The sequence below is a fragment of the Antennarius striatus genome, chromosome 19, assembly GCF_040054535.1.
Source record: "Antennarius striatus isolate MH-2024 chromosome 19, ASM4005453v1, whole genome shotgun sequence".
Taxonomy (NCBI): domain Eukaryota; kingdom Metazoa; phylum Chordata; class Actinopteri; order Lophiiformes; family Antennariidae; genus Antennarius; species Antennarius striatus.
The window spans coordinates 520,253-538,093 of NC_090794.1; the positions used below are offsets into that span (position 1 = coordinate 520,253).

Genomic DNA, 17,841 nt, shown 5'->3' on the forward strand with positions numbered 1-17,841 from the left:
CACTGTGTGAACCTGGACTGTTTCACTGTGTGAACCTGGACTGTTTCACTGTGTGAACCTGGACTGTTTCACTGTGTGAACCTGGACTGTTTCACTGTGTGAACCTGGACTGTTTTAGGCTAACAGAAGGTTGTTTCTTTTTGAAGCTAACTGCAGCACCAGCTGGGGGGGTCGTGTTTGTTAAAGGAGACCTCCCCCATCAGAGGAAGTGTGCCTGGGCTGGGGGGGCAGCCGGGTGGGTGGAGGTCTATTTCCTGTCCCTGACTGGAGTCCTTGTCCTGGGGAGGCAGCGGACGGGCGTGGCCCCGAACTCGGGTGGGGCCGGGTGTTGGGCCTGGTGTGGCCCCCCCGCCCAGCTGCTTCCTCCTCTGGAGAGCCTCAAACACCCCAAGAAGAGAAGCTCATTCAGCCTGGGGCCCCTGCCCAAGAGCCCCCAAACTGGACCCCCCCCACCCCCGACCCCTTGCCTGCAGCCTCATCCTCACGTGTCCCAGCAGCCAATCAGCTGCTGTGATCGACTCTGGCTCCGCTCTACTCAGTGATCAATCGAATCAAAGGGTCTGTTGATGTCGGGGGGGCCAACAGAGTTGGGTGGGGCTGTGGAGTTAATCTGATTGGACGACAGCTGAAATCAGGTTTGAAGGTAATCTGACGTAAACAATCAATAAATTACAATTAGCCCCTCCCCTTGTCCCCCCCACAGCCATGAACCTAACCCCCCCTTAATGTTTCTGATCAGTGGCCTCTCAGAACCCCCCTAGTGGGCCCTCTTTCCCATCTGACGCCCTTCTGGGAACGTCTCATCGTCCAATCAGAAGCTGAGACCGAAGCGTTTGATAGCTGTCTAACGGCTAGAGGTCACACACACACACACACACACACACACACACACACACACACACACACACACACACACACACACACACACACACACACACACACACACACACACACACACACACACACACACACACATCATTCGATTGTGGGACACATCCCGTCACACACGTCCTGTCCTGCTGTCGCCATGACGACGTGACGCCCGCCAGGCTTTTTTCTCCCCGACAGGAAACCGGTTCCGAGACGACTTCCTGTGACGACCACGGTGGAAGACTTTAGCATCCGACCTCCATCCGGTGACGCCTGCAGGTCGGACGCTCCGCGGCGAAACCAGGATGATAACAACATGTCGGCCATCTTGGATCCTGAGCAGCAGTGGCGTTAGCCTGCTAGCGTAAACTAGCGTAAACTAGCGTAAACATTACTGCTGGTTGTTTAGATCCGCCTGAAGGACAGTCGTGGGTTTGTGTGACTCATCCACCACCGCCACCCACCAACGAGACCTCAGAGTCACTGAAAAGAGGGGGGGCTTCAACGCCCTCACTTTAAATCTGTCTCCTGCTTGTTGTGCTACATCAGAACACGACTGAGGATCCAGACCGCCACCGCTGGACCCGCCCACGGAAAAACCCACCAACAGGGGCGGGGCAACGGGGCGGGGCGGTGGCAGCGCTCTGCTGCTCCAGTGGGTGGAAAGACCAACCTCAAGGATCAGGAGGGACTTTCTCCTGGAGGATGGAACCAGACGGGAAGACGGGATCCGGACAAATCTCCTCCGGGGGGGGGGGGGGGGGGGGCACAGAGCCTCAGTGTTCAGAGGACGGCGGGGCGAGCGAGGGGCGAGGGGCGAGGGGCGAGCGGGGGGCGAGAGAATTCTCGGAGTAATTGGAAGCAGCTGTTGAGGGAAACAAATGTTCTGATTGGTCGACGGGAGCTGCTGACATGAGCAGGATGACGAGCAGGATAACACACCAGTCTAGAGACACACAACACCAGTCTAGAGACACACAACACCAGTCTAGAGACACAACACCAGTCTAGAGACACACAACACCAGTCTAGAGACACACAACACCAGTCTAGAGACACAACACCAGTCTAGAGACACAACACCAGTCTAGAGACACACAACACCAGTCTAGAGACACACAACACCAGTCTAGAGACACACAACACCAGTCTAGAGACACAACACCAGTCTAGAGACACACAACACCAGTCTAGAGACACAACACCAGTCTAGAGACACAACACCAGTCTAGACACACAACACCAGTCTAGAGACACAACACCAGTCTAGAGACACACAACACCGGTCTACAGACACACAACACCAGTCTAGAGACACACAACACCAGTCTAGAGACACACAACACCAGTCTAGAGACACACAACACCAGTCTAGAGACACCCAACACCAGTCTAGAGACACACAACACCAGTCTAGAGACACACAACACCAGTCTAGAGACACACAACAACAGTCTAGAGACACAACACCAGTCTAGAGACACACAACACCAGTCTAGAGACACACAACACCAGTCTAGAGACACACAACAACAGTCTAGAGACACAACACCAGTCTAGAGACACACAACACCAGTCTAGAGACACACAACACCAGTCTAGAGACACACAACACCAGTCTAGAGACACACAACAACAGTCTAGAGACACACAACACCAGTCTAGAGACACACAACACCAGTCTAGAGACACAACACCAGTCTAGAGACACACAACACCAGTCTAGAGACACACAACACCAGTCTAGAGACACAACACCAGTCTAGAGACACAACACCAGTCTAGAGACACACAACACCAGTCTAGAGACACAACACCAGTCTAGAGACACACAACACCGGTCTACAGACACACAACACCAGTCTAGAGACACACAACACCAGTCTAGAGACACACAACACCAGTCTAGAGACACACAACACCAGTCTAGAGACACACAACACCAGTCTACAGACACAACATCAGTCTAGAGACACACAACACCAGTCTAGAGACACACAACACCAGTCTAGAGACACACAACACCAGTCTAGAGACACAACACCAGTCTAGAGACACAACACCAGTCTAGAGACACACAACACCAGTCTAGAGACACACAACACCAGTCTAGAGACACAACACCAGTCTAGAGACACAACACCAGTCTAGAGACACACAACACCAGTCTAGAGACACACAACACCAGTCTAGAGACACACAACACCAGTCTAGAGACACACAACACCAGTTTATAGACACACAACACCAGTCTAGAGACACAACACCAGTCTAGAGACACACAACACCAGTCTAGAGACACACAGCACCAGTCTAGAGACACAACACCAGTCTAGAGACACACAACACCAGTCTAGAGACACACAACACCAGTCTAGAGACACAACACCACTCTAGAGACACACAACACCAGTCTAGAGACACACAACACCAGTCTAGAGACACAAACACCAGTCTAGAGACACACAACACCAGTCTAGAGACACACAACACCAGTCTAAAGACACAACACCAGTCTAGAGACACAACACCAGTCTAGAGACACACAACACCAGTCTAGAGACACACAACACCAGTCTAGAGACACACAACACCAGTGTAGAGACACAACACCAGTCTAGAGACACAACACCAGTCTAGAGACACACAACACCAGTCTACAGACACACAACACCATTCTAGAGACACACAACACCAGTCCAGAGACACAACACCAGTCTAGAGACACAACACCAGTCTAGAGACACACCACCAGTCTAGAGACACACAACGCCATTCCAGAGATACACAACACCAGTCCAGAGACACAACACCAGTCTAGAGACACACAACACCAGTCTAGAGACACACAACACCAGTCTAGAGACACACAACACCAGTCCAGAGACACAACACCAGTCTAGAGACACACAACACCAGTCTAGAGACACACAACACCATTCTAGAGACACACAACACCAGTCGAGAGACACAACACCAGTCTAGAGACACACAACACCAGTCTAGAGACACAACACCAGTCTAGAGACACAACACCAGTCTAGAGACACACAACACCAGTCTAGAGACACACAACACCAGTCTAGAGACACACAACACCATTCTAGAGACACACAACACCAGTCCAGAGACACAACACCAGTCTAGAGACACACAACACCAGTCTAGAGACACACAACACCATTCTAGAGACACACAACACCAGTCCAGAGACACAACACCAGTCTAGAGACACACAACACCAGTCTAGAGACACACAACACCATTCTAGAGACACACAACACCAGTCCAGAGACACAACACCAGTCTAGAGACACACAACACCATTCTAGAGACACACAACACCAGTCCAGAGACACAACACCAGTCTAGAGACACACAACACCAGTCTAGAGACACACAACACCATTCTAGAGACACACAGCACCAGTCTAGAGACACAACACCAGTCTAGAGACACAAACACCAGTCTAGAGACACACAACACCAGTCTAGAGACACACAACACCAGTCTAGAGACACAACACCAGTCTAGAGACACAACACCAGTCTAGAGACACACAACACCAGTCTAGAGACACACAACACCAGTCTAGAGACACACAACACCAGTGTAGAGACACAACACCAGTCTAGAGACACAACACCAGTCTAGAGACACAACACCAGTCTAGAGACACACAACACCAGTCTACAGACACACAACACCATTCTAGAGACACACAACACCAGTCCAGAGACACAACACCAGTCTAGAGACACACAACACCAGTCTAGAGACACACAACACCATTCTAGAGACACACAACACCAGTCCAGAGACACAACACCAGTCTAGAGACACACAACACCAGTCTAGAGACACACAACACCATTCTAGAGACACACAACACCAGTCCAGAGACACAACACCAGTCTAGAGACACACAACACCATTCTAGAGACACACAACACCAGTCCAGAGACACAACACCAGTCTAGAGACACACAACACCAGTCTAGAGACACACAACACCATTCTAGAGACACACAACACCAGTCTAGAGACACACAGCACCAGTCTAGAGACACAACACCAGTCTAGAGACACAAACACCAGTCTAGAGACACACAACACCAGTCTAGAGACACACAACACCAGTCTAGAGACACAACACCAGTCTAGAGACACAACACCAGTCTAGAGACACACAACACCAGTCTAGAGACACACAACACCAGTCTAGAGACACACAACACCAGTGTAGAGACACAACACCAGTCTAGAGACACAACACCAGTCTAGAGACACACAACACCAGTCTAGAGACACACAACACCAGTGTAGAGACACAACACCAGTCTAGAGACACAACACTAGTCTAGAGACACAACACCAGTCTAGAGACACACAACACCAGTCTACAGACACACAACACCATTCTAGAGACACACAACACCAGTCCAGAGACACAACACCAGTCTAGAGACACACAACACCAGTCTAGAGACACACAACACCATTCTAGAGACACACAACACCAGTCCAGAGACACAACACCAGTCTAGAGACACACAACACCAGTCTAGAGACACACAACACCATTCTAGAGACACACAACACCAGTCCAGAGACACAACACCAGTCTAGAGACACACAACACCATTCTAGAGACACACAACACCAGTCCAGAGACACAACACCAGTCTAGAGACACACAACACCAGTCTAGAGACACACAACACCATTCTAGAGACACACAACACCAGTCTAGAGACACACAGCACCAGTCTAGAGACACAACACCAGTCTAGAGACACAAACACCAGTCTAGAGACACACAACACCAGTCTAGAGACACACAACACCAGTCTAGAGACACAACACCAGTCTAGAGACACAACACCAGTCTAGAGACACACAACACCAGTCTAGAGACACACAACACCAGTCTAGAGACACACAACACCAGTGTAGAGACACAACACCAGTCTAGAGACACAACACCAGTCTAGAGACACACAACACCAGTCTACAGACACACAACACCATTCTAGAGACACACAACACCAGTCCAGAGACACAACACCAGTCTAGAGACACAACACCAGTCTAGAGACACACCACCAGTCTAGAGACACACAACGCCATTCCAGAGATACACAACACCAGTCCAGAGACACAACACCAGTCTAGAGACACACAACACCAGTCTAGAGACACACAACACCAGTCTAGAGACACACAACACCAGTCCAGAGACACAACACCAGTCTAGAGACACACAACACCAGTCTAGAGACACACAACACCAGTCTAGAGACACACAACACCAGTCTAGAGACACAACACCAGTCTAGAGACACACAACACCAGTCTAGAGACACACAACGCCATTCTAGAGACACACAACACCAGTCCAGAGACACAACACCAGTCTAGAGACACACAACACCAGTCTAGAGACACACAACACCAGTCTAAAGACACACAACACCAGTCCAGAGACACAACACCAGTCTAGAGACACAGCACCAGTCTAGAGACACAACACCAGTCTAGAGACACACAACACCAGTCTAGAGACACACAACACCATTCTAGAGACACACAACACCAGTCTAGAGACACACAACACCAGTCTAGAGACACACAACACCAGTCTAGAGACACACAACACCAGTCTAGAGACACACAACACCAGTCTAGAGACACACAACACCATTCTAGAGACACACAACACCAGTCCAGAGACACAACACCAGTCCAGAGACACACAACACCAGTCTAGAGACACACAACACCAGTCTAAAGACACACAACACCAGTCCAGAGACACAACACCAGTCTAGAGACACAACACCAGTCTAGAGACACAACACCAGTCTAGAGACACACAACACCAGTCCAGAGACACAACACCAGTCTAGAGACACACAACACCAGTCTAGAGACACACAACACCAGTCTAGAGACACACAACACCAGTCTAGAGACACACAACACCAGTCTAGAGACACACAACACCAGTCTAGAGACACACAACACCAGTCTAGAGACACACAACACCAGTCCAGAGACACAACACCAGTCCAGAGACACAACACCAGTCTAGAGACACACAACACCAGTCTAGAGACACACAACACCAGTCTAGAGACACAACACCAGTCTAGAGACACACAACACCAGTCTAGAGACACACAACACCAGTCCAGAGACACAACACCAGTCTAGAGACACAACACCAGTCTAGAGACACACAACACCAGTCTAGAGACACACAACACCAGTCTGGAGACACACAACACCAGTCTAGAGACACATCACCAGTCTAAAGACACACAACGCCATTCTAGAGACACACAACACCAGTCCAGAGACACAACACCAGTCTAGAGACACACAACACCAGTCTAGAGACACACAACACCAGTCTAAAGACACACAACACCAGTCTGGAGACACACAACACCAGTCTAGAGACACATCACCAGTCTAAAGACACACAACGCCATTCTAGAGACACACAACACCAGTCCAGAGACACAACACCAGTCTAGAGACACACAACACCAGTCTAGAGACACACAACACCAGTCTAAAGACACACAACACCAGTCCAGAGACACAACACCAGTCTAGAGACACAACACCAGTCTAGAGACACACAACACCAGTCCAGAGACACAACACCAGTCTAGAGACACACAACACCAGTCTAGAGACACACAACACCAGTCTAGAGACACACAACACCAGTCTAGAGACACACAACACCAGTCCAGAGACACAACACCAGTCCAGAGACACAACACCAGTCTAGAGACACACAACACCAGTCTAGAGACACACAACACCATTCTAGAGACACACAACACCAGTCCAGAGACACAACACCAGTCTAGAGACACACAACACCAGTCTAGAGACACACAACACCAGTCTAAAGACACACAACACCAGTCCAGAGACAGAACACCAGTCTAGAGACACAACACCAGTCTAGAGACACAACACCATTCTAGAGACACACAACACCAGTCCAGAGACACAACACCAGTCTAGAGACACACAACACCAGTCTAGAGACACACAACACCAGTCTAGAGACGCACAACACCAGTCTACAGAGACACAACACCAGTCTAGAGACACAACACCAGTCTAGAGACACACAACACCAGTCTAGAGAGACACAACACCAGTCTAGAGACACAACACCAGTCTAGAGACACAACACCAGTCTAGAGACACACAACAACAGTCTAGAGACACACAACACCAGTCTAAAGACACACAACACCAGTCTAGAGACACACAACACCAGTCTAGAGACACACAACACCAGTCTAGAGACACAACACCAGTCTAGAGACACACAACACCAGTCTAGAGACACACAACACCAGTCTAGAGAGACACAACACCAGTCTAGAGACACAACACCAGTCTAGAGACACAACACCAGTCTAGAGACACACAACACCAGTCTAGAGACACAACACCAGTCTAGAGACACACAACACCAGTCTAGAGACACACAACACCAGTCTAGAGACACACAACGCCAGTCTAGAGACACACAACACCAGTCTAGAGACACAACACCAGTCTAGAGACACAACACCAGTCTAGAGACACACAACACCAGTCTAGAGACACAACACCAGTCTAGAGACACAACACCAGTCTAGAGACACAACACCAGTCTAGAGACACAACACCAGTCTAGAGACACAACACCAGTCTAGAGACGCACAACACCAGTCTACAGACACACAACACCAGTCTAGAGACACAACACCAGTCTAGAGACACACAACACCAGTCTAGAGACACACAACACTAGTCTAGAGACACAACACCAGTCTAGAGACACAACACCAGTCTAGAGACACACAACACCAGTCTAGAGACACAACACCAGTCTAGAGACACACAACACCAGTCTAGAGACACACAACACCAGTCTAGAGACACACAACACCAGTCTAGAGACAAACAACACCAGTCTAGAGACACAACACGAGTCTAGAGACACACAACAACAGTCTAGAGACACACAACACCAGTCTAAAGACACACAACACCAGTCTAGAGACACACAACACCAGTCTAGAGACACACAACACCAGTCTAGAGACACAACACCAGTCTAGAGACACACAACACCAGTCTAGAGACACACAACACCAGTCTAGAGACACAACACCAGTCTAGAGACACACAACACCAGTCTAGAGACACACAACACCAGTCTAGAGACACACAACACCATTCTAGAGACACACAACACCAGTCTAGAGACACACAACACCAGTCTAGAGACACAACACCAGTCTAGAGACACACAACACCAGTCTAGAGACACACAACACCAGTCTAGAGACACAACACCAGTCTAGAGACACACAACACCAGTCTAGAGACACACAACACCAGTCTAGAGACACAACACCAGTCTAGAGACACACAACACCAGTCTAGAGACACACAACACCAGTCTAGAGACACACAACACCAGTGTAGAGACACAACACCAGTCTAGAGACACACAACACCAGTCTAGAGACACACAACACCAGTCTAGAGACACACAACACCAGTCTAGAGACACACAACACCAGTCTAGAGACACACAACACCAGTCTAGAGACACAACACCAGTCTAGAGACACACAACACCAGTCTAGAGACACACACCATTCTAGAGACACACAACACCAGTCCAGAGACACAACACCAGTCTAGAGACACACAACACCAGTCGAGAGACACAACACCAGTCTAGAGACACACAACGCCAGTCTAGAGACACAACACCAGTCTAGAGACACAACACCAGTCTAGAGACACACAACACCAGTCTAGAGACACACAACACCAGTCTAGAGACACACAACACCATTCTAGAGACACACAACACCAGTCCAGAGACACAACACCAGTCTAGAGACACACAACACCAGTCTAGAGACACACAACACCATTCTAGAGACACACAACACCAGTCCAGAGACACAACACCAGTCTAGAGACACACAACACCAGTCTAGAGACACACAACACCATTCTAGAGACACACAACACCAGTCCAGAGACACAACACCAGTCTAGAGACACACAACACCAGTCTAGAGACACACAACACCAGTCTACAGACACACAACACTAGTCTACAAACATGTCCTCTAGTGAAAGAGGACATGAAGGTAGTTGGTGTGAGAGAAGAGGATGAGAAGACAGGGTTAGATGGAGGACACTGATTGGCTGTGGAGACCCTGAAGGGAAAAGCCCAAAGGAGAAGAAGAAGTCTATGACAACCTTTTTGGAGCTCAAAATCAATTTGATGATCATGTTTTTGGTTTTTCTGTGCAATAAAATACATTTTGTTCCATTTTCGAATTTGACTTTCTATTTTGCCCCAATATGTCAACATAATAAGTTATAGGGAAATAAAATCTTTCTCTTCATGTAGCTGAAGTTGTGCTGCAGATAAACATACCAAGCATGAGTATGTTAACTCACTTTAATGTGGTAATAGACAAATATCAAAGGTACCAAAAAACCCGGCAAAAATAGGCCAGGGCTGTAAGGGTTAAATCACACAAACGTGTGAGACAGTGACACCCAGTGTTTGTGAACAATACAGAAAGAACAGAATCTTCACCTGTAAATTCCAGAGCGCTACAGGGTAGACACAGGTAACGGTGTGATCAGCATACATGTAGATGTGTCCACACGTTTAACCCTGTAGGCCGTCTGTCTCCGTGAGGGCCCTCACGTGTGGGCCCTCACGTGTGGGCCCTCACCTGTTGAGTCAAGCTGCTTTGTTGTGTGAAACGTCTCCCATAGGTTTCACACCTGTGAGGCCTCTCACCTGTGTGGACTCTTGTGTGTATCCTCACTTCACTATTGAACCTAAACTCTTTCCCACACGTTTCACACCTGTGGGCTTCGTTTGTGTGGATCTCCATGTGGCCTCTCCACCCACTGCGTCGGACGTACCCCCTCTGACATACTGGACAAACGTACAGCTGCTTCCTGGTGTCACCTGTTCTCTGGGACTGAAACGGAGACTCAACCTCAGCTTCTGTTCTTCTTGTTTCTCCTCTCTCCTCACGGCTGATGGACACATGAGAGCTGTTAGAGATCAGAAGGTCAATGTTTGCTGCTCCCACCACAGAGCTGATCACCGCCAGCTGGACAACAGACTCTGTCTGTGCTGCACCATCTTCAGCTTTCATGAGCACCGTCTGGTCTCCACTCTGGTCACTTTCCTCATGAGTAGGAGCCTCTGGTTCCTCTTTCAGGTGGAGAACCTCTGGTTCCTCTTTCAGGTGGAGAACCTCTGGTTCCTCTTTCAGGTGGAGAACCTCTGGTTCCTCTTTCAGGTGGAGAAACTCTGGTTCCTCTTGGTCCACGATGGACTTCACCTCCTGGCTCCAGAGCTGCTGGTCAGCAGGAACCTCCACCTCCTCCTCCTTGCAGACATGATGCTGTGGACCATCTGGAGGGACAACAACAGGAGCATCACGTTACCGTGACTACAAACTAATCCCAGGACACAAACGTAGACATGAAGGAACTCAGTTACGTTTGTTAAAATATGGATGAATCTTCAACCTGGGTGTAGAAATAAGATCTACAGTAGAGACGTTTGAAGAACACCACATCAGGTGATTGGATCCAGTTCAGCTGGACCTACAGAAATGGAGGGAACTGCCCTCTTCATTGACTGGAGGAGTCAACAATGTTCCCCTAAGGTTCTACTCCATTGTGTTCCGATTACGATTCCTAAGAGTTCCTCTAAAGTTAGAGTCAAATGTTTAACTTAGCAGGCTCCAAACGCCACGGGGGACCGAGTCCTCCTGATGTTGGACCGTACCACCTAGCAGCCCAGTGTGGTTCCGTAAGGTGCTGTCACATGTGAGGACACGGGAATACAGCGGCTGCACATCGGACAACACTTGATCAAAATGTCCCACTGGAGGTGTGGCCTGGAAACCAGCTCCTTCAGCTTTCACTAAGAACTCCACAGTTTTAGTTCTTTCAGTGACCACAGGTTCACGTACCTCACTGCTCCGCCATACTCCCCTCTGGGACAATCCCAACATCCCTCACCTGTGTGCTACCTGTGTGCTACCTGTGTGCTACCTGTGTGCTACCTGTGTGCTACCTGTGTGCTACCTGTGTGCTACCTGTGTGCTACCTCACCAGATAGCACACAGAGGAAAACAAACGAATGGCTGCACTGGACTCGCTGACTACATTGTAGTTTCCTGTCACTTCTTCTGCGGCCGATGAAGAAGAATCCCTGGGGTCAGCAGCGCCCCCTACCATGAGGCAGGAGAACTGCGTGCCTTGTCCCAGCGGTTTGAGGACCGCTCAACTCCAGACAGACGTTACACACAAGCAGGTGTTGACAAAAAATACTGTACATTATATACATTAGCTAAATTATGGGAATCTAGTTCATAGATCAAACATGTTTGAACATTTTAATAGCGACATATAGAGTTAGCATTACGGTCTGTTTAGCTACCAGCACAGCTGGTGGGGTCATTGGTCGATCTAGTTCAGCAGTAAATGCAAAAATTCAGCGATTTTGAGTAACAATAACCTAAAATTGGTGACTTTAACAGAAAAAACTTTATAATACACACCACTGCACAAATATAAGCATTTAATTTATAGCTTACATTTTTCATTATTTTCCTTTCTGAAGGCAGGTGTGTCCGTGTGTCACCTGACCGCACGTCAGACCACGTGTTCAGTGCACCTGTCCCGTGAGGCTGCAGCCCGGCCTCCGGGCACAGCTCCAGCAGGGGGCGCTGGTTTCTCTCTCCGTTCTTGACGAGCAGCTGTTAGTCCATCATGAACAGAAGCCCCCCGAGGGTCACGTGACGACATGTCGTCACTGGGGTAACTACCACACAAAGTGGTCTGAACCCCGACCTCCACTCATCCAGGACCGTCAAGCTAACGCCGCCAAACGGACTTCACTTCCGCTTGTTGTCCCCCAGAAAAACCTCCGACCAGGAACCCGTCCGGGTTCAGTTCCGCCCCAGCTGGCGGTATCCTTCAGAATCCACTTCCCTTCATTCCCCGTTTCCCCCGGGACTGGGGAGTCGTGGACTCACTCACAGTTAAATCGATTGACACTGAAGGACTGTTGTTCTCCAGAAACTCTGGTTCTTCGTCATCCTTCGCTGCGTTCGTTAATCTGGGGCGGTGAGAACGTTGGTCACGGAAAAAAAACTGGAAACAGATGAAAAGTTCCTCCAAGTTTTATTACAGAAATTTGTGGGCACAGAAGTGTGACAGGTGAACCCTAACACACACACACACACACACACACACTCATATCCATTCTAGTAGGTGTCCACTGAACATGGGGTGATCTGACTCATCCTATCAGAAGGTAACAACTCCAGGTGTTCTCCATGTTCTCACTTTGTGACGCCTGCCTCATGTTCTGTGGGGGCCCAGTCTGCTGTCTAGCAGCTGCAGGATTATCTCAAGGACATGTGTCTGCACCACAAAACACCTCAGTCAGAGGTCACATTTAGGGAGGTTCTAATTCATCGTGTTGTCTGCAAGGTAAAGATGGTTTAACATGACCGTTATCAAAGTGATTCATCATATGTGTACATCAACATGATCCAAAGTAGTTTAATCCATCAGCTGGACTCATAGATCTTTGAGGATTTTTATGACTTTGATTTCCACAGAACTTTGATGCTGAAGACCGTCATGAAGAATCACCAGTGAAAGACGCATCTCAGAACATCTCATTGGTGTCTTCTGGTCCAATCACATCGTGACAGGTTTTCAGCCGCTTCCTCTCGCTGGAGCTTGTTTCTGTAAACACACCTAAATGAATTGTTATGGTAACTGTGTGTGTGTGTGTGTGTGTGTGTGTGAAATTAGATGAGTTTAAGTGTGTGGAAATTTACTGACACAGTGATAGAAAAGTTTATTGCATGATTAAAACTACTAATGCAGCCAAGAAAACTAATGAATAGCATGTATTCAAATCTCTCCAGAACTCACACCAGTCATGTTTTGTTTATTTCTGGTTTCCTTGAATCGACCCCCTGACCTCTGTGGTTGCCATGGCAGCAGGACACTGCCTGACGCTCAGCTGAGTCCACGACACTCCAGCTAGAACCTCAACACGGGAGCAGGACCCAGGAACAGAGGTGGCCTTGTTCACCTGGGTGAAGGTGAGCGCTGTCCACTTCCTGTGTGGACACTGTGTACACGCCTACTTCCTGTGGGCGTGTACACAGGACCCACCTGGAGCCTGAGGGCGTGGTCCTCCTGGTCCCAAACAAGACCTGGAGCCCCCCCCCCCCACAGGACAGTGTGACGCCCCTGAGGAGCCCCGCCCCCTAACGCTCTGCTGCCGCACAAAACGGCTTCCTGTCGTTGATCTGGTCCTAAAGGTCGTCCCCAGGCGACCCCCTCGGGTGACCCGTTATCAGTTAAAGGTTCCTCTGGTCTCCAGGCAACCGACACCTGGGGGGGTTAGGGTCAGGGTGGGGGGGACACACAAAGAGATAGCAACTAACAGCTAACATCAAACAGTTAGCTGCTAATAGCTAATATGTAGCAGCTAACAGCAGCTAATACCAAAGGTCTTCAGGACGACAGGAACAAAGTCTGGTTACCGTGGTAACAAAACTCAATCAAATGATACAAGATGCTTCATTTTACTCAGAACCAGCTGAACCGGGTCGGTTCTGAACGGGACCGGCTGCACCGGGGGGTCCTGAACCCCACGCAGTAATGAATATATCTCATTGTGTTCAGAGACACTCTGAAGTCCTGAAGTCAGTGAACGCCTCGTGTAGAACAGCTGAATTTAAAGGATCTGATTGGAGGAGGCTCACGTTTTATTTGACATCCAAAGCAGAACAAACTTTAGAGCGGAGATAGAATCCAGCTGAGCGCTGCTTCATCGCTCCTCTTCATCAGTCCTGGGACAAACACGGAGCCCCGCCCAGCAGGGGGGCTGGAGTCTGAACTGGTTTAGTGTCTGTCAGCAGTGGGCTGGGGCTGGTGGTGCGTTCAGGGCCCCTCCAGGCGCTCAGCAGCGGGGGTCTCCACAGAGTTCTGGTGCCTCTGACGTCACACCTGCAGGCCTCACCTGATCCTGGCCTCACCTGATCCTGGCCCCTGAGGGCCGCCGGCGCCCCCCCCGGCGGTGGCTGCTGGTCACTCAGTCTGTCCGGCGCTCTGTGGCCCTGGGGGACCAGAACGCATCACCGTGTCAGTGAGGGCGGGAGACGCCACCAGGTCACATGACTCAGGTCACATGACCTCTGGGTTTACCTGTGTGCAGCGCGGCCGTCCTGATCCGACTGTCCTCCAGTGTCAGGAAGCAGCCGGGGTCAGAGGTCACAGCGTCTCCTGACTCCACGTCGCAGGTCCAGACCAGGATGGGGCCCCGCCCCGCCTTCAGGTGGATCTGGACCCGGTCCTGGACCGCAAACAGAGAAGGTTCTAGAGGGATCACATGACCAGGAAACAGACTGGGGTACCCCAGAGGGGCGGGGTTACCTCAGAGGTGTGGGGTTACCTCAGAGGGGCGGGGTTACCTCAGAGGGGCGGGGTTACCTCAGAGGGGACGGGGATCTCCAGCTTGGTCTCCTCCGGGGCCTGGACCACGATGAGGGTCTGGTCCCTGAAGGCCTGCAGGCGGGTGACGTCGCCCCGGGTCACGTAGGCCGCCGTGAGAGTGGGTTAAAGAAAGGCTGACCTTACAGCGGGGAGCGCGACAGTGCAGGAGTACCCCCCCCCCCCTCGGTGAGGATATGAGGCGTCCTCCAGCTGGTCGGTCATGTGGAACAGCTGCTGGGCGCAGGTCTTGATGAGTCCGTCCAGCGTGGACTCCACCAGCTTCAGCTGCCTCAGCTCCCGCTGCAGCTTCAGCTGCTTCCTCCGCAGGAAGCTGGAGACGGGGGTGCTTCCTCTGGGGGGGTGACAGCAGGAACCGGTTTAACGCCAGGAATAGTTGAAGACAAATGAAACGATGTGTCCAGCGTACAGCTGGTTGGATGAAATGGTTCTAGTTCGTGATAAATCTGGAGTCACGTGACCTGATGACATCACCATCAGACCTGGATCCGCCACTAGAAACCACCCAAACAGGAACAGGAAGTGACTCCACTCACATCCACTTGACCCGGTGGGCGGACTCCATCTGGACCAATCGGATCCCGTCCAGGACGGCGGTGACGTCGCCCACTCGCCTGCGGCGGGTGTGCAGGCGCCGGGCGACCTCCTTCAGGTCCACGGCGCCGTCGGGGGCCTCCAGGATTAGCTGGAGGAACCCCCGGGTCAGGGCCAGCAGGGACGGCTCTGAGACACAGCAGGACAGAAACAGCTGAAGACTACCAGAGTCCAGACGATTGGCTGAGAGCGGCGGGCGTGGCCCTCACCTGGTCTGGACCCGCCCCCAGAAGGAATGGACAGGTTCTTCTGCTGCGACCTGGTGCTGGAGGAGAGAAACAGGCTTTCATTCTGGTGTTCAGTCTGGGTGGGGGTGGAGGTACCCGTTTGTTACCTGGATGACTCCGCCTCTGGCTCCACCTCCGGGGGAGTGGACACACCTCCACCTGGATCCTGGGAAGCTCCAGAAGGAGCCTCATCGTCATCATCATCTTCATCCTCATCCATCCCAAATGGCTCGTCCTCCTCACACGAGTCGGCCCCCCAGGGGTTGATCAGGCCCATCGGCCCGTCCAGGCAGGGGGGCATGATGGGAATGGCGTCGCTGGTGACCCCCTGGGGGGAGATGTCCTCCGGCAGGAAGTGGTCCTCGCAGATCAGGTGCTGCTCCGAACAGTCCTTCCTGTCCGTCTCCCTCAGCGCTGCCAGCCACACCTGAATGACGTCATCAGTGACGTAGGAAACGTGGTGAATGGAAACCTGCTGTGCGTCGTGTTTTCGGTTTCACTTTGAAAACTAAAAAAATCAACTTCCGGTCATCAAATATATTTTATCATCGATAAGTTAAACGTCTCATTTATTAAGATGGATTTTATTTCTAAAGTCTCTGACCCCGCCCCCGAGACCAACTTCCTAAGCTAGGCTAGGCTAGGCTAACTCCTGCTGACACCGCTGTGTTGATGCTAATATAGCATCATTAGCTAGCCGAACGGGACCGGGGGCCAACCGGACCCGGTTCGGGTCTCCATCCGGTCCGGTTCGGCTCCGTACCTTGATCCGGGTCGGGTCTTTGGGGAAGTTGAAGAACCTCTTCGGTGTTCTGTTCGAAAAGCTCCCCCGGTTCGGGTCCACCGTCCGGTTCGGACACCCGGTGACCGCACACTTCACCATCTTACCGGCGTCTCCTCCGCTCACACCGCAAACCGGGCTACCGGGCCCCGGTGTCCGTCCCCGGTGTCCGTCCCCGGTGTCCGTCCCCGGTGTCCGTCCCCGGTGTCCGTCCCCGGTGTCCGTCTGGAGGCGCAGCGCGGCGGGAAAGAGCGTTGCGTAGCGTCCGGTTTGTTTATGTTCGGCTCAGGCCGCTTGAACCGGATGTTGATGGGCGTGACCCGGATGTAGAAAACTGGAGGGAAAAAGATGTTCCAGAGGTCATAGTTCAGTAATAAACCTAAAAAAATTAACATAAATATATAGAAAATATAATGTGAAAATAAACAAAGATCATCAGCATCGCAAACTATGAATAAATTATATAGAAAGTGAAGACATCATATTCCAATTGTGTGTCAGAAGCTAAATAAATGTATAGCTTCATACACTTGGGTTCAAACGTATAAAGCTAATTAAAGTTTCAACTACAAAAAGTAATTCATATAATTTTTCCGATTGTTTTCAATAAAATCTAAAGAACTAATACGCATAAGTGCCTTCGACAAGAAGAACGTCAATTGTGAAATACCTTTAATTTAGAAATTGTGACGTCACACTTTGGTTGATAAACAGACCAACTTTTCCCTCCTGCTGTGCGG

The 17,841-nt window shown here is 50.5% G+C and overlaps 1 protein-coding gene across 1 annotated transcript; it reads right to left on the minus strand.

Annotated features, from left to right (window-relative positions):
• Nucleotides 1-14,262: 14,262 nt before the first annotated feature.
• Nucleotides 14,263-17,405, minus strand: e2f6 (E2F transcription factor 6). The gene is made up of 8 exons (XM_068342221.1): nt 17,084-17,405; nt 16,428-16,747; nt 16,303-16,358; nt 16,036-16,222; nt 15,678-15,833; nt 15,479-15,593; nt 15,194-15,341; nt 14,263-15,105 (listed from the first exon to the last, which is right to left on the minus strand). The coding sequence occupies exons 1-8, from the start codon at nt 17,201-17,203 to the stop codon at nt 15,077-15,079; spliced, it is 1,131 nt and encodes a 376-aa protein (XP_068198322.1). The 5' UTR covers nt 17,204-17,405; the 3' UTR covers nt 14,263-15,076.
• Nucleotides 17,406-17,841: the final 436 nt, after the last annotated feature.

What these genes read in the sequence shown, in the direction of transcription:
- e2f6 (XM_068342221.1), bottom strand. Translation starts at nt 17,203, where the DNA reads ATGGTGAAGTGTGCGGTCACCGGGTGTCCGAACCGGACGGTGGACCCG. An exon ending in GCCCACCGGGTCAAGTGGAT is followed by an intron (nt 15,834 to 16,035) that starts GTGAGTGGAGTC and finishes TCACCCCCCCAG; the next exon opens with AGGAAGCACCCCCGTCTCCA. An exon ending in AGATCCCCGTCCCCTCTGAG is followed by an intron (nt 15,342 to 15,478) that starts GTAACCCCGCCC and finishes TTTGCGGTCCAG; the next exon opens with GACCGGGTCCAGATCCACCT.